The 26,151-nt window shown below is 35.3% G+C and overlaps 1 protein-coding gene across 1 annotated transcript in view; it reads right to left on the bottom strand.

Moving 5' to 3' along the window:
- Positions 1-26,151, bottom strand: part of RANBP17 (RAN binding protein 17) — a 364,064-nt gene that overhangs the window by 314,248 nt on the left and 23,665 nt on the right. Inside the window, exons 5-12 of the mRNA XM_068990796.1 lie at positions 21,644-21,709; positions 15,267-15,371; positions 14,318-14,483; positions 11,513-11,586; positions 9,212-9,331; positions 7,718-7,864; positions 6,394-6,566; positions 4,173-4,366 (exon numbers count right to left, since the gene is read on the bottom strand). Of these exons, the coding sequence (XP_068846897.1) occupies positions 4,173-4,366; positions 6,394-6,566; positions 7,718-7,864; positions 9,212-9,331; positions 11,513-11,586; positions 14,318-14,483; positions 15,267-15,371; positions 21,644-21,709 (1,045 nt within the window). The remainder of the gene's footprint in view (positions 1-4,172; positions 4,367-6,393; positions 6,567-7,717; positions 7,865-9,211; positions 9,332-11,512; positions 11,587-14,317; positions 14,484-15,266; positions 15,372-21,643; positions 21,710-26,151) is intronic.

The raw sequence follows: 26,151 nt of genomic DNA, 5'->3' as shown, positions 1-26,151 counted from the left end.
ACCAAACTGATGAGTTTTTTAAAGAAATTGACAAGTTGATGCTAAAATTAAGACAATAGCAAAAAATGTAGAACACAAAAGTATTCTGAGAAAGAAGAACAAGACTGAAAGACTTAAATTACCTGATTTGAGGACTTATAAAGTTATAGTAAGCAAGACAGCATAATACTGGCATAAGGATAGACATTTAGATCTATGGTACAGAATAGTCCAGTAACAGACCCTAGACTTCTATGGTCAACTGATTTTTGACAAAGGTACAGAATAATACAAAAGGAAAAAAAGTCTTATCAGCAAATGTTGCTAGAATTTGATAGCTATATGAGTTGGGGAGGAGGCCTGTCTTCTTACCTCACATCATTCACAAAAATTAATTCAGTGGATCACAGACCTGAACATAATAGCTAAAATTATTAAACTTTTAGAAGAAAAATATAAAACCTATTTGTAACTTCAGTTACACAGATTTCTTCAATACAAAAACCATAAAGCCATAAATAAAAAACTGAAAATGCAGATCATCAAAATTTACAAATTCTGCTCTCTGAAAGAGTTAAAAAGTTTTAACAGTTAAAACGTAACTCATTAAAAGTTTAACTCTTAAGAGTTAAAAAGACAAATGATAGATTGGAAGAAAATATTTGTAAACATGTATGTGAAAAATGGACTGTATATAGAATATAAAAACACTTAGAATTTCAATAAGACTATGTACAAAAGAACAAACAACCCAATATAAAAAGGGGAAAAAAATGTGAACAGACATTTCACAAAGGATGATATAAGAATGGCCTAAAAAAGCACAACTTCATTAATTATCAAGGAAATTCAAAATACAACCACAGTGAGATACTATTACTATATACCCAGTAGAATGGCGAAAGTAAGAAGACAATATCAAATGATGACAAAGATGTGAAGCACTCTTAATGGAATTGAAAAATGGTACACTTCATAAAATAGCATAACAGCATTTCTCACATGACCCCACAATTTGTCTCAGGTATTTACCCAAGAGAAAGGAAAATTTAGGTACAAAGACTTGTCTGCAAGTGGTCATAGCACCATTATTCATAAGTCAAAGAAACTGGAAGTGAAACTTAAGAGGTAAACAGCTAAACAAAGTAAAAAGAAAACCATACTATACAATACTACGCAGCAATAGAAAGGAACAAAATATTTATATATACAATATATTTGAATCTCAAAAGCATTATCCTAAGGAAACAAAGTCAAACACAAAAGACCTCCTACTGTATAATTTCATTTATATAGAAATCTAAAAGAAATGAACCATAGTGACAAAAACCAGTGGTTATCTGGACCAAGCATTATGGAATGGAATTGAGGGGCATATGAAAATTATTTACAGAGTGAAAGAAGTGTTTTCTATCTTGAATGTGGTGTTAGTTACATGCCTATGTATCTGCTAAATTCATCAAACTGTACACTCAAGAAAAAAAAAGGAAAAAGATATTAAAAACTCTTAATACAGACATTTTTCTAAAATATAAAGAGCTGTGAAAAATCAATTTAAAAAAACAACCTAACAAAACAAATGAGCCAAAAAATGAGTAATTCTTTTTACAGAAAAAGACCAAACAGTTCTTAAACAATGTTTAACATCACTAATATGAGAATGCTAAATTAGACTGAGAAATCATTTTTCACCTATAAGACCGCCAGAAATTCAAAAGTTTGTAATAACTGTCCTGTGAAGACAATAAAATGGAACTCTCATAGACTGCTGGTGGACAAGTAAGTTGGTATAGTCCTTACAGAGAATAATTTGGAAATATTTATAAAAATTACAAATAGATTATTCCTATCTCCCAGAAGTAGTTTTGCTTTTGGAAATTATCCTACAGACACACTTGCATAAATATAAACTGACAAGTACAAAGTTAATCTGTATAGCATTAGTTTTAATAGCAGAAGATGGCAAACAATTCAAATGAGTCTCAGCAGTGGAGAGAACAGTTAATTAAATTATGATACATTAAAAAAATAAAATATTCATCTTTTTATTCTCCATCTGAGAGTAACTATAAAATACATTGTTAAATGAGAAAAAGCAAGGAGTAGAACATGAGTGTGGTATGCCACATTCTATGTAAGTAAGACTGGATAAGAACTCACATATTCATTAACTGTATATGCAAACAGAAAAGTTTGAAAGATGCAAAACTAGCAAGAATCATAATTTGTTACAAGAATAGGAAGAAAGATTACAAGACTGGAACAGAACACATTTTAATTTCTTTTTTTCTGGACAATGTAAATATAACATCTCTTCAAAAGATTAGGTGAGTTAATCAAAATTTGATATGAAAACTAAGAGAACAGACACATTAGTCATATGTAAAGACAGGTCACAAACTTGAGGCAATACTCACAATTTAAACAACTAAAATATTCGTGTTAAAACATTGTAAAGTGCTCCATCAGCAAGAGAAAGACCAATAAACCAAATGACGAGGAGAATGAAAAGTCATGAACATATATATCACTGATGATGACAGCAAACAGTCAATAAACATAAAACACCAAACATCGTTAATAATCATAGGAGTGAAAAGTAAAATACGTGTGAAGTATATTACCTCAACTAGCCTGACATAGAGTTTCACATTATGAGCTGTTGGTGAGGAACTGGATCAAAATGGGTGGGATATAAAGTAGTGTAATCACTGTTTATAAAATATAGTTTGGCATGATCTACTGAAGCTATATAATGAATACATACAACAAGCTTTACAGCAGCATTCATTATATTAGCAAAAAGCAGGGAAAACACAAATACCCACTGACAAGAAATGCAGCAATAAATTGCAGTACTGCAGCAGTACAAATGAAGGAACTGTATCTGCAGCACCAATATAAACTCTCATACACAACACAGAAAAAACGAAGCAAGTTGTAAATGAATAAATACATTTTGATTCTATTTGTATGAAGTTCAAAAATATGCACAACTACGCATTATTTTCAGACTATATATATATATGTGTTTGTGTGTGTGTGTGTGACTTAGCAGCAGCAGGAGCAGTAAAACTGTGCAGAAAAGGAATCAGCTGATAAACAGCGAGCACTTTCTGCTGGCAGAAAAAAGGCAACAGCACAGGTTGGTACTGACCTGCTATTTAAGTTTATGTGAAGGTGTTGTTACTGCTACTATATATCGATACTCAGATGTATTTGATATTTAATAATTTTCAAAACTCTTACTAAAAAAAGAAGTCAGTCATGAAGACGAAACGCTGTGAGACAACATGCTAGTTCTCCCTCATTTAACTCGTAACGAGAGGCATGGAAGAGAACATTTAAAGAAGGGTAACTATTTCTCTATCCAGACCCTCAGCAGTACTGTATGATTTGAAAAGCAAAACAGAAAATGAACAAAAGGCATTTTAAGAAGACATCTTGTAAACATATAGGATAATTTTCAAAGAATTTTTTAAAAGAGTTTAGATGGAAAATCACTGAAAGTTTGATTATCATCACTTACCACTCACTTTCCAAACAAGATAAAATCAACAAACATGAAAGAAAAAGAAAAACATCCTGGAACTATGATTAAACTGCCTTCTATTAGAAATATATACAGCCAGTTCTATCCTCATAAGCCATCTCATCTAAAAATCTGAAAAGTGTGTTTAATTTCCTATCTTCCAGAAAGGATTTAAGGAAATACACAGAAATAAAAACTTTCTTCAGTAAAGAATGAAAAATAAAGAGGAAATTGGGAAACTAAAATATAATAATAAAATAAAGCCATGATGAAGGCTAATAAACAAATATAAAACCATGATGTGGTCTCATGTAACTTTTAACTGGCTAACATTGGGCTCAAAATTTTTAGTCAGCTATAGCTAAGAAGGAAACATAATTACTTAAAAGACAGTTATAAGTTAATAAACTCTACTCAGAGATCATCATCAGCTTTTTAAAATACTAATTCCAGAGAGAAAGATTCCCTGCAAATCTTTTAAGAATTAAAATCATCAAGCCACCAAAATACTCAGAAGGTTAATAAAATTAATTGATTACTAGAACAGAAATTGGGGAAATAAATAAAAATAAATTACAATAAAATTATTAAATAAATTGATTAATGAAGCTACTTAAAATTCAACATAATACCCTACAATAGTCATATAAAATGTACTGACCTTCCTGAATTGCCATGTCCACAGATATTCTGGAAGCTGAATGCAGAAGTTTTTGGTAATTCTGTGCATTTTGATCAAACAATTGTACAAGAAGAGTGCATGTCTTTTCATATTCACATCTGCTAACAGTGCACAACTGCTCCAACTGCTGAAACACAGTGGTGGTATCATCCAGTGGATCATCTAAATTATCTCTATAAATATATAAGAATAGGGTGACAGACAACATTAGAATGAGACATACTTTTACTCACCACAAATAAACTCTATTTAAGTTAAATCAAAATTCTATCATGGATCAAGAAATAAAAGACACTGAAGGTAAGATGTAAAATGTCTATAATTGAAAAGATGATTATGTCTATAAAAGTACCTAAGAAACTATATGAAAGCTACTCATATTAACAGGTGAGTTTACAAAGTTGCTAGCATACAGATCAATATATAGAATTCATTACTATATACTAACAAACTATAAATGTAAATCTGAAAAATATTACCTTCGAAAGGCATCAGAAAACATAAAATACTAATTAAATCTTAATTAAATATATGTAAAGATTTAAAGACTGAATACTATAAAATCCTGACGAAAGAAATAAGAGCTAAATAAAAGATAAACACACTCATTGCCTGAATGACTCAATATTGCTGAGATGTCAATTCTTCCACTAAATTAATAAATTAATATACAAATCCAGTGAAATCATAGTCAAAATTCCAGAAGGACATTTTTGCAGATACTGACAAGATGATCCTAAAATTTAAACAAAAGAAGAGCCAAAATAATTTTTAAAAGGGAAAAGCAAGGTGGAAGACTCACACTACCTGATCTCAAAGCTTATTATAAGGCTACAGTACTCAAGGCAGGGTATTAGTAGGAGAAACACATAGATTAATGAGAACAGAGTCCAGACATAGAACCATACATATGTGGTCAATTAATTTTTGGAAACAACGTAAAGACAATTCAATGGAGAAAGGAGAGTCTTTTCCACAAATGGTGTTAGGGATAACCAGTTTTCAATATACACAAAGGAAAAAAAAAGAACATGGAGACTTACCTTGTATCATATACAAAAATTAACTCAAAATGGATTATGGACCTGAATTTAAATTCTAAAACTATAAAACTTCTAGAAGAAAAAAATTAAGGATAATCTGGACTTCATGAAACTTTAAAACTCCTGCTCTTCGAAAGGCTCTCTCTGTTAAGGAAATGAAGAGGCAAGCAATGTACTGGAAAAAATATTTGCAAAACACGTATGATAAAGAAACTTGTGACCTAAGTGTACCAACCTCTCACATCTCAATATAAGAAAATAAACTACCCAATCAAAAAGTGGGCAACAGATTTGACAGGTATTTTACCAAAGAGTATATAGAAATGGTAAATAAGCACAAAAAGATGCTCAGCATTGCGGGCAGACACTTTACCATCTGAGCCACCAGGGAAGCTCTATTAGTCGTTAAGGGAATGCAATTTAAACCAACAATGAGGCATCACATCTGTTAGAATCACTAAAAGTTTTCAAAACTGACAATATCAAGTGCTGATGAGGATGCAAAGCAACTGGATCTTTCATAAACTGCTGGTAGGAATGCAGAACGAAATGGGCACTTTGGAAAATGGTTTGGCAATTTCTTTTAAAGTGAAATACACATTTACCTAGCAACCCAGATCTCACACCCAGGTATTTACCCAGGAGAAATAAAAACTTACATTCATACAAAAATCTGTATAGGAACACTTAAACAGAAAGAATTCAAATGGTGAATGGATTAATAAACTATGATATATTCATAAAATGAAATACTATTCAGAATAAAAAGTAAATAACTACAAACATAAAATGGAAAAATTTCAAATGCATTATGCCAAGGGACAGAAGCCAGACTAAAGGGCTACACACTATATGATTTCATTTACGCAGCATTCAAAAGGGGCAAAAATTTTAGGAAAACAAAACAGATTAATAATTGCTAGAGTCTAAGGGTCGGGAAAGGTCTGACTACAAAGGAACCTAAAAAAACTTTCTGGGGTGATGGAACTGTTTTATATTTTGATTGTACTGTTAGTTAAACTCAAATGTATACATTTGTCAGAACTCATAAAACTGAAAAAGGTCAAATTTTACCACAAGTAAATTATACTTCCATTTAAAAAAAATTCCAAGATGCAGAAGACGAAAATTCAACAAAAACACTTAGCTTTCAATACCTCACAACTACGGCAACAGATTCCAAGCGAGAAGTGATAAAGGCCTTCGTGATTTCTGGTGCATAAGTGTCTAATAAGTGGGGTTCAGTTGATTTCACAAAAGGAACTGATGCTACCATCCTTTGCCACAGAGTTAATAAATAATGAACACTGTTGGGAGCAAATTCCCAATGCTACAAAAAAATAAAGCAAATGTTATTTAAACTGATATCATATCTTCCTAGAATAAGAACTGCAGAGGCAAAATAACTGAACATACATTTAAAACTAAACTTATTCTAACATTAATGAACATTTAACATAGCAAACTTTAAATCTCTGTGAACATCCTTCTTATCTTCTTTCCATGAATATTTTTTAACAGAGCTGATATCATGTGGAAAATATGGTTTTAAAACTTCTCCCCAAACTTATAAAAAGAATTTTCCCAAAAACTAATCTGTAAAACTTTATTTCTCCACATAGATTTTGTCACAGTTCTCAATTCACTCTTTAATTATTAGATTAGATGGCCTCTAAATTATTATTATAAAATTTGTTACAAAGAACTTTTTCCTAAAATCTTGCAATGAATACTTTTAGCAAAGTACTTTAATCGATGTTTTTTTAAAAATCCCTACCAAATCTTATCAAGAAAGTATTCTTTCAATTCTGGTTTCCTCGGTGTGTATGCCCAGCAGTGGGATTGCTGGATCATATGGCAGTTCTATTTTCAATTGTTCATTGCAGCACTGTTTATAATAGCCAGGACATGGAAACAACCTAGATGTCCATCAGCAGATGAATGGATAAGAAAGCTGTGGTACATATACACAATGGAGTATTACTCAGCCATCAAAAAGAATACATTTGAATCAGTTCTAATGAGATGGATGAAACTGGAGCCGATTATACAGAGTGAAGTAAGCCAGAAAGAAAAACACCAATACAGTATACTAACACATATATATGGAATTTAGAAAGATGGTAATGATAACCCTGTATGCGAGACAGCAAAAGAGACACAGATGTATAGAACGGACTTTTGGACTCTGAGGGAGAGGGAGAGGGTGGTATGATTTGGGAGAATGGCACTGAAACATGTCTATGTTCGATGCAGGATACAGGATGCTTGGGGCTGGTGCACGGGGATGATCCAGAGAGATGGGGTGGGAGGTGGGAGGGGGTTCAGGATTGGGAACTCATGTACACCCGTGGCGGATTCATGTCAATGTATGGCAAAACCAATACAGTATTGTAAAGTAAAATAAAGTAAAAATTAAAATTAAAAAAAAGAGAAAGTATTCTATTTACAGTTTAGCATCAACTATGTATTTTTACTCACCTGTAGACTAGTAATGGTAAAATTGGCAATCAATCTGATAACTTCAGGATATTCTTTCACCATAACTAGTTCTCCCAGCTGATAATTTGTCTTTAAACGAGCCAAAAATCGACAAAATTCATGATAATTACCTGGATCAGACAAACCCTAAATTATGAGACAAAAAGAAAGGCTATTTAAAAAATTTTAAAATAAACCAAACTAATCACCATCAATAAAATTCCAAGAGTACTTTACTAAGTCTCAGTGTTTTCATGGGTACTTACTGCACTTTGCATCAACTGGGTAGGTATCAATTTTAAAAAAATGATTCCCACCGGGCTTAATGTTGTCATAAATAATTAATAATAAGGAATTCATAGTAGAGGCTTCGGATGATGACTAAGTCATAATGTTTGGTAACCATTATATTACCCAAAAAATTTGCATGAGAGAGAAGTGAGAGACCGAGAGAGAAAGTGTGTATGTGTGTATTATGGGTTAAACAGAAATCAGTACAAGAACTGAAAAATATGTAAGATGGAAAATAAGAATGGCTCTTGAAATCCTAGCAAAGAGCAATACCACTACACTTAGATTAAATGTGTACACACAAATAACAGAAATACATTTTAATTCAACAAGTATTTATTGAGTATCCACAGGTATGATGTCCTCAAGCAACTCCCTGTCCCTAAATCATTCATATAAACTGCTGCAATGTACAGCAGAAGGTTTAACAAAAGTACTGTAATATATAGAAGTAACTCTGGGAGAAGGACAGATTAAAACGAAAGACCAAGAAAGGTGTCCCCAGGGAGCCCCTTGAAGACAGGATATGTATTACTATCTTTATAGTTTGAGAAGTTTGTCTCTCTCAAAAGTTATTAACAGCCAAAAGACTTAGATAAACCGCCTTAAATCATCATTTAATCTTTTAATTTCTGTACTTTCACTACAGATATTTTAAACCAAAAACTAATATGAAACAAATTTTATCCAGACAGCGAAAATCACTAATTAATAATGGCTTTGCAATTCTCTGAAATGAATATTGCCATTGAAGATTTGCAGTTAACATAGAGAGTAGATTTAAAAATCTACAAACTCTTACTGCTCACATGAGGACAAAAAGATATTATTTCATAATTTAAAGCCACTTATTTCAATATTAACATCCAGATTTATACTGCCTTCTAGTTTAGAATACAGATATAACTCTAATCACTTCAGTAATTTAAGAAGCACAAGCAAAACACAATGGTAAAAAGCAGAAGCATAATAAAATATGCAACTTCTATTCCTATGGGAAAAATAAAAACAACACAGACATCAGTCAGCAAAACATGCTCTTTTAAAAAATGCCCATTTATACTACAGATGAGAGCTAAGAAAGAAGACTATGATATGTATCTTCTTCCAGGATCATAACCATGTCACAAGTTTATTATGCACCTTTCAGCAGAAAAACTGTATTTATATATGGTAATGTTAATTAAATTATTTCATAAATACCTGAGGGTTTTCAAGTATCCTTTTTACTCCCTTAATTAAATTACCAAGGTACTTGGCACGTTCAGGACTGCTAAATAAGGACCTTCTTGTAGAAGCAAACTGAACTAAACAGGAAAGTGCCTAAAAAAAGGAGCAACAATTCATCTCAACTTTAAAAGTAACTATGGCCACACGAAAGGAACACTAGTTTTTACATTAAAATTTTAAAAATTTTAATGATGAAAAAGCATTATAGAATCCCCAAAACAATGTAAACTAAATATCATCAATTACCACCATCCATAAATCTTCAATCTCACCACTAGAATTTCTATTTGTATATAAAATTCCTCTAATATTTTTGTATATATTAGATACACCAGAGCAGAGCCAGGATCTAAATACACTCAAAAGGCTCCCAGTTGCTGTTGCTGCCTAAACCTTTGTAAACTGATGAACCAGGTGCTTCATCAACATGAAAAAATGAAAACATCGTGTTGTTCCAAAATATGTTTAGGAAATACTACACAAAATGCTCTGCAGTATCCTGTAAGTAGGAAAAAATCTGGAACTTTATTTAATCTAGCATGTCCCAAATATATCTGGTGACAGACCATCTTGCCCACACCATTTATTAATATCTTGAGAACAATTTGGAACATGTTCCTGAGAGAGTTAGATAGCCTATAAAAATTCCCACAGACTATCTACCAGTGGCCTAGTTATCTTCTTTAAGTTAATATTTTATCAGACAATTTCACTACTCAGGTTCTTAATTCTCCTACTGGAATTCACTGAAGCCTTTCATTTATTAATTGAGAGGCCCCAAACTGGCCCACATATGTTTTGTTTTGGTCCACATATGTATATCTGCCAACTTATAAAAAAAATAGAATTATCTGTCAAAATTTAAATATTTCAGTTAGGCGATTTCACATAAAATGTCTGGCTCTCAAGGCAAGGATGAGAATAGGGACAAAAAAATCAGTTTAGATGTTACTCAGTTTTTCACAGTCCTTAATGTTAAAAACAAAAAACACAAGCAAACAAACATCCCAAAAAACAAAACTTCTTTCTGATACTAACACAATTAAAAATATGTAGAGGTTTAGGGCCAAAACCACTGAGTTTGAACCTCAGCTCTAAAATTTAGTTCACTCTCCTTAAGAAAGTCATTATGCCATTCTGGGTCTGTTGACTTGTTTACATAATGAAGATAACAATACTCACCTTGCAGGGCCACTGTGAGAATGAAGTGAGATAAGAATCATATGATAGGGCATGCACAATAAATGTTAGCAACATTCTCTTAAAGCAGTTTTCCATTCTACTTTTTAGGCACCAGCAGCTTGTTTGTTTTATCCCTAAACATGACTGTAAACATAACATGAAACCATGTTTTTTTTAAACAACTACAGAAGGCTGAAGTTCTGTGGTACCACATAGAAACATTAGTGTCCTGTGAAAACCAGTTTAAAAACAACTCCCTTAATAAAACCCTCGTTTTGAGAGCAAGCATGTTTTTAAGAAGGAGAGGGGGCAGTGTTTTTGCCAACCTATTCCTCCCTTCTAGGCAATGACATACCTAAACAAACATACTGCTCATATGTACTTTAAATCAAACCTTTTTTTTTTTTTTAGGAAATGACAATATAAGAATCCTCCAATTTTACTTCTACAAGTTTAGATATTAAAGTGACGACTTTTTCTTTTTTTTTCAATTTTGCCTGGTCTCTATTTTAGATAACACAAAGATGGAATCCAGAATCTCAAATTTCTGTGTAACCAAAGAGTCTGATTTTTTTAGCACACAATAGAACTTGATTCAAAAAAGAAAATGAACAACTGGAGTGATGAACATAAAACCAAGTGAGCAGATCCCCCTGGTTTCTCATTTGGAGACATCTGATGGGGCTGCATGGCAAGCCTGACATGGAGTCATGCAGTGAAGAAAGAGCTGGAAAGAGGTTAAGAGAAGGGAAAGTACGAGGTGGTGTGGCAAACTGCTAGACTGAGTACCAGAAGAAGAGCTGGGGACTGAGTAGGAAAAAAGATCTTTAGAGGTTGATAGGTTGTCTTGGCTATGGGCACGAACTAAATCACCAGTTATGGGTTTTGGGCTCACCAGTGAAATGGCAGGAACTATAGACTATAAGTAGAAGTTGACAAATAGGTTAAGCAATACAAATCCCAGATAGATGATGTTAAGAATTTCTTATGAGAGGTAAACTCAATCAAGAATATAAATAAAGTAAATATGTACCACCCTGAGATAAATATCACAGGTACTTTTAAATGAAATAATGAATGAGTTTTACTTACTAACTGAGATAGGAGTGGTGGAAGTGAATGATACAAATTAAAGAAAAGATCCAATGTTTCTGGTTCCAGGAAAACTGAAAAAAAAAATCTAACACCATTACTTTTCATTCAGTGATATTTAGCACAGTAAGACATTATCATACAAACCAAGACCTCTAAGACCTCAGCATGTGGCCAATCTTTATTTCTAGTTAGGCTAATTCCTTTTAAATTCCTAGCTATTTCTCTTTGAAAGATGGAAATAATGCAAAGATAGAATTAGATCAGATGCTCCTTATTTCTATGTAGCATTTACAGTTCTCACTGAGAGAACCATCTCACTATTTTCATTTATATTAAAATAACATAAACATTTAAAAATTCAAACAATATCAAAAAGTAAACAGTACTAAAAAGTATACAATAAAAAACAGCTGTCCCCTACTCCATTCTCCCTTTCAACTCTTAGCTGTATTTAAATACGTTTCCAAAGGTCATGCTATATGTACTGTTTTCATTTGACTGTTTTTAGATATCCAATGAACTTGTTACAGTGAATGTCCAATCACTCACCCCTCTACTCCCACCACTCCTCCTACAAACCATCCTCTCAAAAATCCATCTACTATTATAACAATTTGAGATTAAATCAATTCTACGTGTTTGTTATGACTACGTAAAGAATTCTAAAATGACTACGTAAAGAATTCTGACAGCTGAGCCAAGTAAACTATGACTCTATCACATTTCTCACACTCCCTGGATTTAGTCATACCATCTTTTTTGCACTTAGTTGTATAGATGGACATCCGTCACTAATTCTTTCCAAATGCTCTGACAGATGTGTAAAACGTTCTTCATGCTATTTTCCACATGGTCAATAACATTAAAACACTTCCATTTCCATTTTCCCACCCTTCCTCCCAGAGCCTTCTTCAACTGAGACTGACTGTTCCCAAATGTGTTACATAATTATCTTATGTCTGCCGACTGTTATCTTGTATTAAAGCTTTCCAAAACCCCATATCCTCTATTTTCTTGGCTTCTGTATCAAGTAGACTCCTAAGAGCAAGCACATAAGGGATAAATTTCAGAATAATTTACATGTCTGAAAATATTTTTATTCTCTTATACTTGATAATTTCAGTGTAGTTTGAAAATTATTTTCCCTCAGAAATCTGGGGATATTACTCCATTGCCCTCTAGCTTCCAGTGCTACTGTTGAGAAGTCTAATACTATTCTTGATTCCAGTCCTTTATAGGTGACTTTGTTTCTGGTAGAGTTTAGGATATTCTTTATCACTTTTATTCTGAAATGTCATGATTATGAAGTTTAGTATATTTTTTTTTCATTCATTATGGTGGGTACTTATTGGATCTTTCAATCTGAATATTTATGTGTCTCAGTGCTGAGAAATTTTGTTATTGTTTGCAAATTTCCTTCTGCTTTTTCCTGTCCTTTCCTGAACTCCTAATAGATGCCAAGCCTCCTAGTTTCATACTGTAATATTCTTATATTTTTTTCCTCCTATAAATCTCTTCCTGCTTTTTTTCATTCTGTTTTCTAGGATATTTCCTTAACTTTATCTTCCAACTCTTCTACTGAATGTTTTATTTTGGCAACTTTTACATTTGGAACAGTCTCAGAACTTCTGTTTTTGAAACAATATTCTGTTCCATGTTTCAGGAATGCATTACCTTTTCTTAATCTCTCTGAGGATATTAATTAACCCTTTTGGAAATCTATTTCTACTCTTCACTTTGTTTCTATTAACTCTCCCCTTTAAAAATGTTTCTTGAGATAATCAGATTCATATGCAATTACAAGGAATAATACAAAGAGATCTTATGTTTTATTCACCCAGTTTCCCCAAATGGTAAGTTGCTACAAAACTAAAGCACAATATTACAATCAAGAAAGCACATTGATAAAATCCACCAGTCTTATTTGGCTTTCCCAGTATTACACGTATTTGTGTGGGTGTTTGTGTGTGTTGGTGTGTGTATTTAGTCTGCGCAATTTTTACAACATATGTTGGTCCATGCATTTATCACCACTATCAAGATACTAAGTTCCTTTTAATTGTTTTAGTCGCTAATTTCCATATTAGAAGTTTTTACCAAATGTATGGTCCTTCTCTACTGTATCTGATACCCTGGAATATGAAACCTCTCCAGTTTAATTTCTCAAGGAAAAAGGCTTTGGTCTTGGGAATTGAGAGGGAAGTGTACTTAGAGAAGGGAAAAGGGCAGTCACAGAGCAGCATAGATGGTAAAGAAGGTCCCAGGGGGTGTTCGTCCAGAACACAGACTCTTCACCAAGCCCTATCAGCCCCATTCCCCACCTGTGACTTCAACAGGAAAACCCTATTGTCATCATCTTTCTGGGATGAGTAAGAGCATATGCATTTGCTCTTTTTTGGTATCCCTCTCTGTAAAAAAGTAAATTGCAATTCTGCTTTGCTAAGTTAGCTACTCTAATTCACTCTCTTCATAAGCTTGAAAAATATGATGATATCTCTTGCCAAGTGTTATACCCTCTCCTACTGTTTATCTGCAAATTTGAAAACAGAACTCTTCTTTTCCCTACCTAAACTTATTTTCCTCCAACAATAGAGCTGTGTTTTTTCCAAAATCAAAATATGAGGTTACTATGAATTAAACTGAGGAAAACATTTCAAACTGGTATCAGCAGCTACTTTGGGTTACAATTTTTTAACCTTTTTGATCGCCAAGGAAAAACAGATAATCGCACATAAGGCAACAATACTGCTTAATCCTATGTCTTTTATGCTGACCATTCCTTACACTAAGCTTTCTTCTTACTTGCTCTCCAAGTTGTTGGAATCTGTACTGTGCAAAGATCATCTGCAGATTCATCTGCTGAACTGCCAATGAAGTCAAAGTTAAGGCAGTTGAGAACCAGTTTCAAGACTTGCATTACTAGATTTTGTTGATCCTGATCCTGAAGGTTTAAAGGCTTGGCCAATATCTGAAAAAAATTCAAAGTCAAATAAAATATTATGAAATATATCAATTAATAATTTTTACTCAACCTAATTTAAATAACTTCAGTGCCAAATTAAAATTAGTTAAAAAAAAAAAAGAAAGAAAGAAAAAAGAAAAGAAATTGCAAAGGGATGTTGCGGTAATAGACTATTCTCAAACTTAATATTGTAAAATGGGGATAAGAACCTTTCATATTTTAATGCAAAATGGAGGTCACCTTTTACAGTTGTGAGAAGCAACTTTAGGACAAATACTTTACACAGCACAAATGTATAAATGTACAGGATTCATTAGCTCAAAGGAGCAATTGGAACAAACTGAAAATACAATATTCTTCAAGAAAAAGTAGGGGGACTTCATGAATAAATGATACACATTCAGCTAACAAAGGTTCTCAGAGGCTGTTTGAATGTGGGGGGACAGTCGTAAGCTTCTGGAGAACAATCCCGACCCCTCTCAAAAGTCTCAATTAGTTTCTGCAATAATGTACAGTAAGAAAACAAAGAAACTACTATCCAAAGACAAGTTACCAAACTACCTTTGGATCCTACTTTATTATATCTCTATTAAATAAAAGTGAATTTTTGGAACTGTTTAGATTTGTGCATACCTACTGTTCTTCATGGGGTCACAGTCAGATACAACTTAGCAACTGAACAACAACTGTACTTAAAAGTATCCACAATAACTCCTCAAAAGGCAGAATGGGGTACCGGGGAATTCATCTGAAATTCTTCTGAAACAGGATGCTCAATTATTAACTTACCTCTTTTAGAAGAGAGCATGCTAGCACTAAAATGTCTTTGAGAGAAGTGTCACGAAATGAGGTAGCTATTTTCCTGTGTTTTGCTGAAGGTCTAGAATAATCAACCTAAAAAGTTCAAGATGAATGTATTTAACCAGACTTACCAAACAGCAAAGAAAAAATTCACTATGTAAGAAAAAGAATGAAATTAATGATCAAATAATCATAAAGTATAGGGCTAAAAGAGCTTTCAAAAATCTGCAAGGGTAAGTTATTTGTTCAAGGTTACTCAAAGAGCTTGAGTTAGGAGAAGGCAATGACAACCCACTCCAGTAGTCTGGTCTGGAAAATCCCATGGACGGAGGAGCCTGGTAGGCTGCAGTCCACGGGGTCGCGAAGAGTCAGACATGACTGAGCGACTTCACTTGCACTTTCACTCAAAGAGCTAATAATGGCAGAGCTACAATCAGCACCCCATGTTTCTGGAGTGTTTTAATTCAGTGCTTTTTCTGCAAACTCTACAGATCCTAAAATCAAAAACAAGAATAAATCATATTTCAGAGGCATTATAAACACACATTATAAAATAATAGATACTATCAACTCCTGAGACATCCATATTTTGCACTGGGCAAGAAACAACCTCCCTGATCCTCAGACTTCATCTATAAAAAGAAAAATCTCTAAGATAATCTTAAAATTCTTATTTTCTGTGAATCAGTAAACTGAATCAGCTGCAGAAAATTCTTCCATATGAAAGTGATATTTCTATATATACCAGATGCGTATGTCACTGATTCATATATTTTGATATTCTTTAAAAAAATCCCAAGGCAGAAATTATAAATAGTCAGAAATTTGATTTATTACATAAGCCACAGTATATTCCTTCTGAATATTTTACTAGTTAATAATAAGTAATTTTTAAGAATAAGTTTACCAAGAATAGCTGTTGAGCCTCTAATCTAAAATATAATATGGCAAAAAGTATGATAGTAATACCATTAATAGTGAGACACGACTGAGCAACTGAACTGAACTGAACTGAATATTTTCATTTATCACCAGGAAACAGCAAACAAAACTGAACTCTGATACTCTAATGATTTGTTAATACCACAGGCAACAGTTGCTATAGCATTCCTTTTGCTACCTGAAAAATGAAAATAAACCATTTTCCTTACTGACGTTTATATTTGAAAAAAGCAGTGGGATCAGAATTGATTATCTGATACTTCCTAAGCTCCATCACACTATACTTAGATGCCACACTTACTCACAGAACATGAAACATAACAGAAGTTCAAAGTGATTACAGAAAGCAGTTACTGGGATCTCTATCCACTATGCAATATTCAAATTAGCATTTGCAGCATTTCTCCCTTTTTTAAAATCAAACGTCCATGTCTTTTAATAGGTATGTTTCTTCAGTTTCCCTCAATATATAAAAACATTTCTCAATACAAATTAGTAATAACATATACCATTATTCGGAGAAGACAATGGCACCCCACTCCAGTACTCTTGCCTGGAAAATACCATAGACGGAGGAGCCTGGTAGGCTGCAGTCCATGAGGCTGCGAAGAGTCAGACACGACTGAGCAACTTCACTTTCACTTTTTACTTTCATGCACTGGAGAAGGCAATGGTACCCCACTCCGGTACTCTTGCCTAGAGAATCCCAGGGACGGGGGAGCCTGGTGGGCTGCCGTCTAGGGTTGCACAGAGTCGGACACAACTGAGCGACTTCACTTTTACTTTTCACTTTCATGCATTGAAGAAGGCAATGGCACCCCACTCCAGTACTCTTGCCTGGAGAATCCCAGGGACGGGGGAGGCTGGTGGGCTGCTGTCTAAGATCGCACAGAGTCAGACATGACTGAAGCAACTTAGTAGCAGCAGCAGCATATCATTATACAATCTCAACTTATGTCCCCTTCACATATCATTTCACTAAATCCTCAAAACTAACCTATATTCACATATGAGAAAATTAAAGTTCACAGGCACACCATATCTGTAAATGGGCTTCTCGGTGGCCCAGTGGTCAAGAATCCACCTTGCAACGCAGGAGACGCAGGAGACCCAGGTTCAATCCCTGGGTTGGGAAGAGCCCCACTCCAGTATTCTTGCCTGGAGAATCCCATGGACAGAGGAGCCTGAAGGACCACAGTCAATAAGTCGCAAAGAGTCAGGCATCACTTGAAGCAACTTAGCACAGCATGCACACCTATAATGCAGAGGGAAGAACCCTGGGTTTACTGAGCACCTGTACATACTAGGACTTCTGCTAGTCATTCACCTGACTAATCATAGTGAGACCTTCACAGAGTGTCATTCTCACTTTACAGATAGTGATATGTAAGTTTAAACACACTGAGCAAAGTAGTGGGCAATAAAGCGAAACCACAAATCCAGGTCTTATTTCAGAGTTACCTTCTAGGCACATGACTTAGCAACTACAACAACTATAGCAACAACAAATACATTCTACTTGAGTTACTCATTTAGATGTCCAATGTTTTTGAGAAGAGGGATTATGTATCCATTTTCTACTGTAAAACTATGCCTTAAGAATACTGGAGTGGGTTGCCACGCCCTCCTCCAGGGGCTCTTCCTGACCCAGGGATCAAACCTGGGTCTCCTGCAGTCTCCTGCATTGCAGGCAGATTCTTTACCACTGAGCCACCGGGAAGCCCATTTAGAGATATGGTGTGCCTATAAACTTTAATTTTCTCATATGTGAATATAGGTTACTTTTGAGAATTTAGTGAAATAAGCAGTCTCAGCTGTTACAAAAGCAAGACAACATATAATTCTAAATTTTTTGGAAGTCTCAAGTTTAGATCTTCTTCTTAAAAGACACATCCTGTTACTGATCCTGCATGAATTTACGTGGCTCACATTTGACAACTATAATATTTTATTTTCATTATGGATTGTAGATTTCCCTATTGCCTGGTTCAGAAGTACTTAAGAAATGATAGTTGAAATTGTTAATGCTCTAAAATTAGGCTGAGCAAAATGTCTCTGCAGAAGCCATGTATTTTTTATCATAAAGCCATAAAAGCTTCAGAACTTGAAGCTTTTTCTGAAAAGGTATGTACTTGGTTCTACACAAGATAAGCCTGGAACACCCTGCAACAGGAAGTAAGGAAATGTCCAAAGGATGGTGCTGCTGCTGCTAAGTCGTTTCAGTCGTGTCCGACTCTGTGTGACCTCATAGACGGCAGCCCACCAGGCTCCCCCGTCCCTGGGATTCTCCAGCCAAGAACACTGGAGTGGGTTGCATTTCCTTCTCCAATGCGCGAAAGTGAAAAGTGAAAGTGAAGTCGCTTAGTCATGTCCGACTCAGTGACCCCATGGACTGCAGCCCACCAGGCTTCTCTGTCCATGGGATTTTCCAGACAAGAGTACTGGATTGGGGTGCCATTGCCTTCTCCTGAAGGATGGTGAGTAAATGTCAAATGAACAGAAATGTCAGTTTGAAAGGGTTTCTAATGGCCAAATTTGGGAAAATTTGAGCATCAAAATATAATGTTATTAACAAACTATAACATATTAAATAAAGTTGGAAACCAGGAATCTGTGCTGATAGAAACAACAAATGAAAAAATTAAAAATTTAATGAGGTATTAATAAGGTATTTTCACAGTTTAAAGTATCTCCCCACATAATATTTATTACTTACAAAGGAGAAAAGAATAAATTTACAATTGAAGAAGCCTGGTAGAGGCCACCTTGTCAAGTGACCAAATGTAAATCACATCATGTGCTCCCTGAGAGGAAACAATGAGAAAACCACAGTATCAGCACATCAGCCTACCTACAGCATTCACAGGCAGCCCTCTCGGCCAGCTGGGTCAGGACCAGCCCCCAAAGCCAGCACCCCCGCAGCAATCCCAGGTCAGCCACAACAGGAGGGCACATGCAGCCCACAGAGGGGAGATAGAGCGCCCAGAGCAACTGACTCCAGTGACCCGGCAGACTGAGCCAGCGGGCCCCACAAAACACCTTTTATCGAAGACCACTGTCTCAAGACCAGGAGATGTAGCTGATACACCTACTACACAGAAACAAACACAGTTAGACAGAATGAAGAGATGAGGGGTTACCTTCCAAATGAAAGAATCAGACAAAACCCCAGAAAAGGAACTAAACAAAATGGAGATAAGCACTTACCAGATAAAGAGTTCAAAGTGACAGTCAAAAAGATGCTCACCAAAATTGGGAGACAAATGGATGAACTCAGTGAGAACTTCAACAAAGAAATAGAAAATATAAAAAAAGAACCGATCAGAACTGAAGAATACCATATCTGAAAAGAAAAATACACTAGAGTGAATCAACAGCAGATTAGAGGAAGCAAAAGAATGGATGAGCAATCTGGAAGCCAGAGGAGTGGAAACAACCCAACTGGGACAGGTAAAAGAAAAAAGAATTTTTAAAAGATGAGATAGTTTAAGGGACTTCTAAGACAACCACAAGTGTATTAACATTTGCATTATTATAGGGGCCCCAGATGGAGAAGAGAGAAAGAAAAGAGCACATAACATACTTGAAGCCATAATTGCTAAAAACTTCCCTACCTTCAGTACCAAAAACAATCTGAATAAAAAATAGGCCTAGTACATGAAAAGATATTTTTCCAAGGAAGACATACAGATAGCCAACAGACATACAAGATGATGTTCAGCATCACTAATCTTCAGGGAAATGCAAGTCAAAACCACAATGAGATATCACTTCACATTTCTCAGAATGGCTATTATTAAATAGACAACAGATAACAAGCATTGGCAAGGACGTGAAAAAAGGGGAACCCTTGTGCTGTTGGTGGGAATGTTAACTAATACACCCACTATGGAAAACAATATGGAGGGTCCTCAAAAAATTAAAAATGGAACTACCATATGATCCAGCAATTCCACTTCTGGGTATTTATCCAAAGAAAACATGAGTTACAATAGCCAAGATATGGAAGTGTTTATCAATAGATCAATGAATAAAGAGTATGTGGCACATACTCTTGGAATTCCATACACAATGGAGTATTACTCAGCCATTTAAAAAGAATGAAATCATGTTGTATGCAGTAACATGGGTAGACCTAGAGGGTATTATGCTGAGTGAAATAAGTCAGACAGAGAAAGACAAATATTGTATGATTTCACTTACATGTGGAATTTAGAAAACAAAGCAGAAAGACTCATAGACACAGAGAACAAACTGGTGGTTGCCAGAGATGGGGTCTGGGAGTTGGATAAATAGGTAAAGTGGATTAAGAGGTACAAACTTCGAGTAATTAATAAGTCTCAGGGATATAATGTACAGCATGAGGAATAGTCAAAAATATTTTAATTGCTCTGTATGGCAACCGATGCTTACTAGACTTAAGTGGTGATCATCAATTCATATATATATATATATACACACACACACACACACACACATCAAATCACTGTATTTTACACCTGAAACTAACATAATATTGTATGCCAGCTGTACTTCTTAAATATAAACACTACATTTTCCTCTATTATAACATTATTCCATATAAAACAACTTCTTTTGTTCTGTTTGGAACCATGTTAAAAACAAAAGCAGGTGAGGATGTGCTCAACTGCTGAGTTCATAAAGGCACTGGTCGGGGGAAGTGTAACTTCTGCAAATTCTGCTTTTACAGGGTGAAAACTCAAGCTAGCAAGTGAATGCCAAGTAGCTTGTTTTTTGATGAGTCCTGCTGTGTATTCCGGAGAAGGCAACGGCACCCCACTCAAGTACTCTTGCCTGGAAAATCACATGGACGGAGGAGCCTGGTAGGCTGCAGTCCATGGGGTCACAAAGAGTCGGACATGACTGAGCAACTTCACTTTCACTTTTCACTTTCATGATTGGAGAAGGAAATGGCAACCCACTCCAGTGTTCTTGCCTGGAGAATCCCAGGGACGGGGGAGCCTGGTGGGTGCCGTCTATGGAGGCACACAGAGTTGGACACAACTGAACTGCCTTAGCAGCAGCAGCTGTGTATCGATTATTGAGAAATCAAGTCACCAAAAAGCTTGTCTTTTATTTGTAAGGGAATAAAGGCTTGTTTCACTTTTGCATACAATTTATTTGTATGATTAGTATATTACTATATACATGGAATATGAAAGAACAATTATTCAACTGCCATAGAGGACCATGTCTAATTTCCTGTTCTTTGTAGTACTTTACTTGTTGTTATTATTTTCAATAACAATAAAAGTGTTCCAACACTTAGTTATCCCAACAATAAAATACACCCCCCCCAAAAAAAAGACTTGCTTATTCAGTTTTATACAATACAAAGTTTTACATCAAAGAAACAGCATTACTTAGCAAACTTCATGTCACCATTAGATGGAAAGGCTTACCAGGTTCATTTCCTGAGTCAATTCTGAAAGGATTATTACTCCTATTATGCAGTGTTCCATAGCACCCTTTGGAAAAAATAACAAGTTTAGCCTAAATGGAGACACATGATTGGTTCTTAATGCATAAACCAGTTAATATTTACAAGTAATTAAATTATGAAACATCACATTTTCTTAAAATATTTATTAAAATATATAGAAAAATCAATATGAGGTCCACAAATAAAAATAATTTCATGTTCATTTTTTGAAGGATACATGTAGATATATAACTGAGTGGGAAAAAACTTAGAATTGCATACACTCTATAAAATATCTTTAGCATGCATGACTTACAATAAACTAAACCTCAAAATATTAATACGAGAGTTTCATTTTCATAAGACTACAAATAAGGAACAAAAAACAATTTTAGCTCTATAAATCTGCTTGAAGGTTACTGAGATAGATGCATTCAATAAATAATTAATCAATAGCTTAGAAATTAATTTAAATCCCTTGACCTAATATCAGGTAAGGTCACTTAGGCCCTTTTAATTTTGTTTAATAGTATACATGTATTCATTTACCTATGGGTCTATAATGAAGGCATGTGAACTGTCCAGTACACTGGGTAAATAAATACATGACTATCAATATAGTATGATGTTTTAATATAATCAGCTTCCAAGTTAATCTCAATAACTTCCTTCAAATCAAAATTCAGATTTTATATGCATATTATTAACAAATTACCCAACTACAAAATCATACTAGAGTATGAAGATAAAAATGTAACATCCAATTACTGTGTAATAATTTTAAAAAGCAATACAGATCCTTTTCAAGTCTTAATTTTATAGCTGGTCATTCCTTCTAACTATTACAGAATTTCACTAACACTGGGTAGGTATAATTAAATTCAAATTATCTCAGAATGAAAAAACAAAGGAAACACCCTTAATTTTTGCATTAATTCTTCATGGCCCTTTAGGACAATCTGAACTCTATGAACTAAACTACAGATCTCATTACTGAAGCATCCATCTCCTGTGTAAACCAGGCCACTGCTCCTTACAGTGTCATTCCCTAACCAACTGTTGGCCCATGAATCTGCTGGTAGTCTGCAAACTAGATTCCGATCTGAGAATGGCTTGATACTGGCTCATGACAAAAGAGTTTGCACCAGAATATAAAACAGATAGTCACTAAGTACACTCTTTAGTTCAGCTGGCACTTTTTTCATATCAAGTCTCTCTCAATGAGGTAAGGACCATGTTGATTTACTGACATATTTATTTTGACATAAACTCCTTATCTCGCTGTGGACCAGCAATCTGAATAGCACTGTCCTAGATAACAGTATTATCTCCTGGATATATATGTAGAAAGGAGGCACATGAGTGTTAAAAGTATGGCAGCAAGAAGGTTACAATAACAGAGAAAAAAGACATACAAAATTTCAGGTCATTAAAAATTTCACAAACCTAAAATAATTTTTAGTACAAAATTCAAAGAAGCTGTTAATACCCAAAGGAACCATGGGGTATCATTTTGGAGTACTAAAACATTAAGTCAATTGTCTTTTTCATGACTCCAGGTTAAGTTAGGTCATAATACCCAGAAAGCAAGTGTTTTTTTGTGATACTGTAATAAATAAACTTTGAAGATAAAACATTTTCTGCTTCTTCTGGCCTTCCAAAACTGATAAAAGCAGACTAAAGCCCAATTCAATAAGCTCAACTTACCAGCCACTGAAAAGGGAGCTTAAAAACTGCTAGCCAACAAGAATGATTTAATTTCCTTCAGTTCATTCTTTATTTTAAAAGAAATGTAAAGTCTATTCTTGTTTACACTAATGACTGCTGAAGAACGGTGTACAATCTTAGTAAATGACAAGAGAGGGGTGCTACTGCATTAGTCAAAATTATATGTGTAACTATAAAGTGAGAAACACATGTGTTATGGAATAAACTATTCCTCTGTCCTACAGCAGATCTCCTCAGGGCTAAAAATACACTTACTCCGCTGATGTTTTAGATAATCAAATATTTGTTAACCAGGATTTCAACAACATGAATAAAAGAGAAGCAGTATAGTCCAGAGTTTCATATTCTGGGGTACCTAGCATTACAATGTATGATGGAACTACATCTTACATAGTGATTAACTTTGACAGTTACTGTATAAGCAATAACATCTCAGAAAGTCCAAAGTGCCTCTAATTGCCAATAAGCCAACACCGAACATCTCTCAATTAATCCAAACTGCCAGTTTTTCCTTGAGATTTGTAACAGACCACTTCTTTAGTAGCACCAGCTAAAGTACTTTTTCTTGTGATCAGGGATAAAATTTACATGAAAAAGTGTGTGTGTGCTAGGTTACCTCAGCCATGTCTGACTCTCTGCAACCTTACAGACTGCAGCACACCAGGTACCTCTGTCCATGGGATTCTCCAGGCAAGAACACTGGAGTGGGTCACTATGCCCTTTTCCAGGCAATTTTACTGACCCAGGGATCAAACCCATGTCTCCTGAATTGGCAGGCAGAATCTTTACCACTAGTGCCACCTAGGAAACCCACACATTTAAAAGTACATTATCTTTAAATCACAACAAACACCGGGAAATTCTTAAAGAGATGGGAATATCAGACCACCTGACCTGCCTCTTGAGAAATCTGTATGCAGGTCAGGAAGCAACAGTTAGAACTGGACATGGAATAACACACTAGTTCCAAATAGGAAAAGGAGTACGTCAAGGCTGTATATTGTCACCCTGCTTATTTAACTTATATGCAAAGTACATCATGAGAAACGCTGGACTGGAAGAAACACAAGCTGGAATAAAGATTGCCAGGAGAAATACCAATAACCTCAGATATGCAGATGACACCACCCTTATGGCAGAAAGTGAGAAGGAGCTAAAAAACCTCTTGATGAAAGTGAAAGAGGAGAGTGAAAAAGTTGGCTTAAAACTCAACATTCAGAAAACGAAGAGCTCCGGTCCCATCACTTCATGGGAAATAGATGGAGAAACAGTGGAAACAGTGTCAGACTTTTATTTTTCTGGGCTCCAAAATCACTGCAGATGGTGATTGCAGCCATGAAATTAAAAGACACTTACTCCTTGGAAGAAAAGTTATGACCAACCTAGATAGTATATTCAAAAGCAGAGACATTACTTTGCCGACTAAGGTCCGTCTAGTCAAGGCTATGGTTTTTCCTGTGGTCATGTATGGATGTGAGAGTTGGACTGTGAAGAAGGCTGAGTGCCGAAGAATTGATGCTTTTGAACTGTGGTGTTGGAGAAGACTCTTGAGAGTCTCTTGGACTGCAAGGAGATCCAACCAATCCATAATGAAGGAGATCAGCCCTGGGATTTCTTTGGAGGGAATGATACTAAAGCGGAAGCCCCAGTACTTTGGCCACCTCATGCGAAGAGTTGACTCATTGGAAAAGACTCTGATGCTGGGAGGGATTGGGGGTAGGAGGAGAAGGGGACAACCGAGGATGAGACGGCTGGATGGCATCACGGACTCGATGGACATGAGTCTGAGTGAACTCCGGGAGTTGGTGATGGACAGGGAGGCCTGGCATGCTGCGATTCACGGGGTCACAAAGAGTCGGACACGACTGAGTAATTGAACTGAACTGAACAGAAGAGCACATCATGAGAAATGCTGGGCTGGATGAAGCACAAGCTGGAATCAAGATTGCCGGGAGAAATCCCAATAACCTCATATATGCAGATGACACTATCCTCATGGCAGAAAGCAAAGAACTAAAGAGCCTCTTGATGAAAGTGAAAGAGGACAGTGAAAGAGGTGGCTTAAAACTCAACATTCAGAAAACTAAGATCATGGCATCTGGTTCCATCACTTCATGGCAAATAGATGGGGAAACAAAGGAAACAGTGACAGACTTTATTTTCTTGGGCTCCAAAATCACTGCAGATGGTGATTGCAGAAATGAAATTAAAAGAAGAAAAGTTATGACCAACCTAGACAGCATATTAAAAAGCAGAGACATTACTTTGCCAACAAAGGTCTGTCTAGTCAAGGCTATGGTTTTTCCAGTAGTCATGTATGGATGTGAGAGTGGGACTATAAAGAAAGCTGAGCACTGTAGAATTGATGCTTTTGAACTGTGGTGTTGGAGAAGACTCTTGAGAGTCCCTTGGACAGCAAGGAAATCAAACCAGTCAATCCTAAAGGAAATCAGTCCTGAATATTCATTGGAAGGACTGATGTTGAAGCTGAAACTCCAATACTTTGGCCACCTGATGCAAAGAACTGACTCATTAGAAAAGGCCCTGATGCCAGCAAAGATTGAAGGCGAGAGGAGAAGGGGACAACAGAGGATGACATGGTTGGATGGCATTACCTACTCAAAGGACATGAGTTTGAGTAAACTGAGACTGATGATGGACAGGGAGGCCTGGTGTGCTGCAGTCCATGTGGTTGCAGAGTCGGACTGAGCAACTGAATTGAACTAAACAATCTAAGTATCTGAATCATACCGAGCAGGG

The sequence above is a fragment of the Capricornis sumatraensis genome, chromosome 18 (assembly GCF_032405125.1).
Source record: "Capricornis sumatraensis isolate serow.1 chromosome 18, serow.2, whole genome shotgun sequence".
Taxonomy (NCBI): domain Eukaryota; kingdom Metazoa; phylum Chordata; class Mammalia; order Artiodactyla; family Bovidae; genus Capricornis; species Capricornis sumatraensis.
Note: the sequence above shows the minus strand (reverse complement) of the source record. Positions and strands in the feature narration are given on the sequence as shown.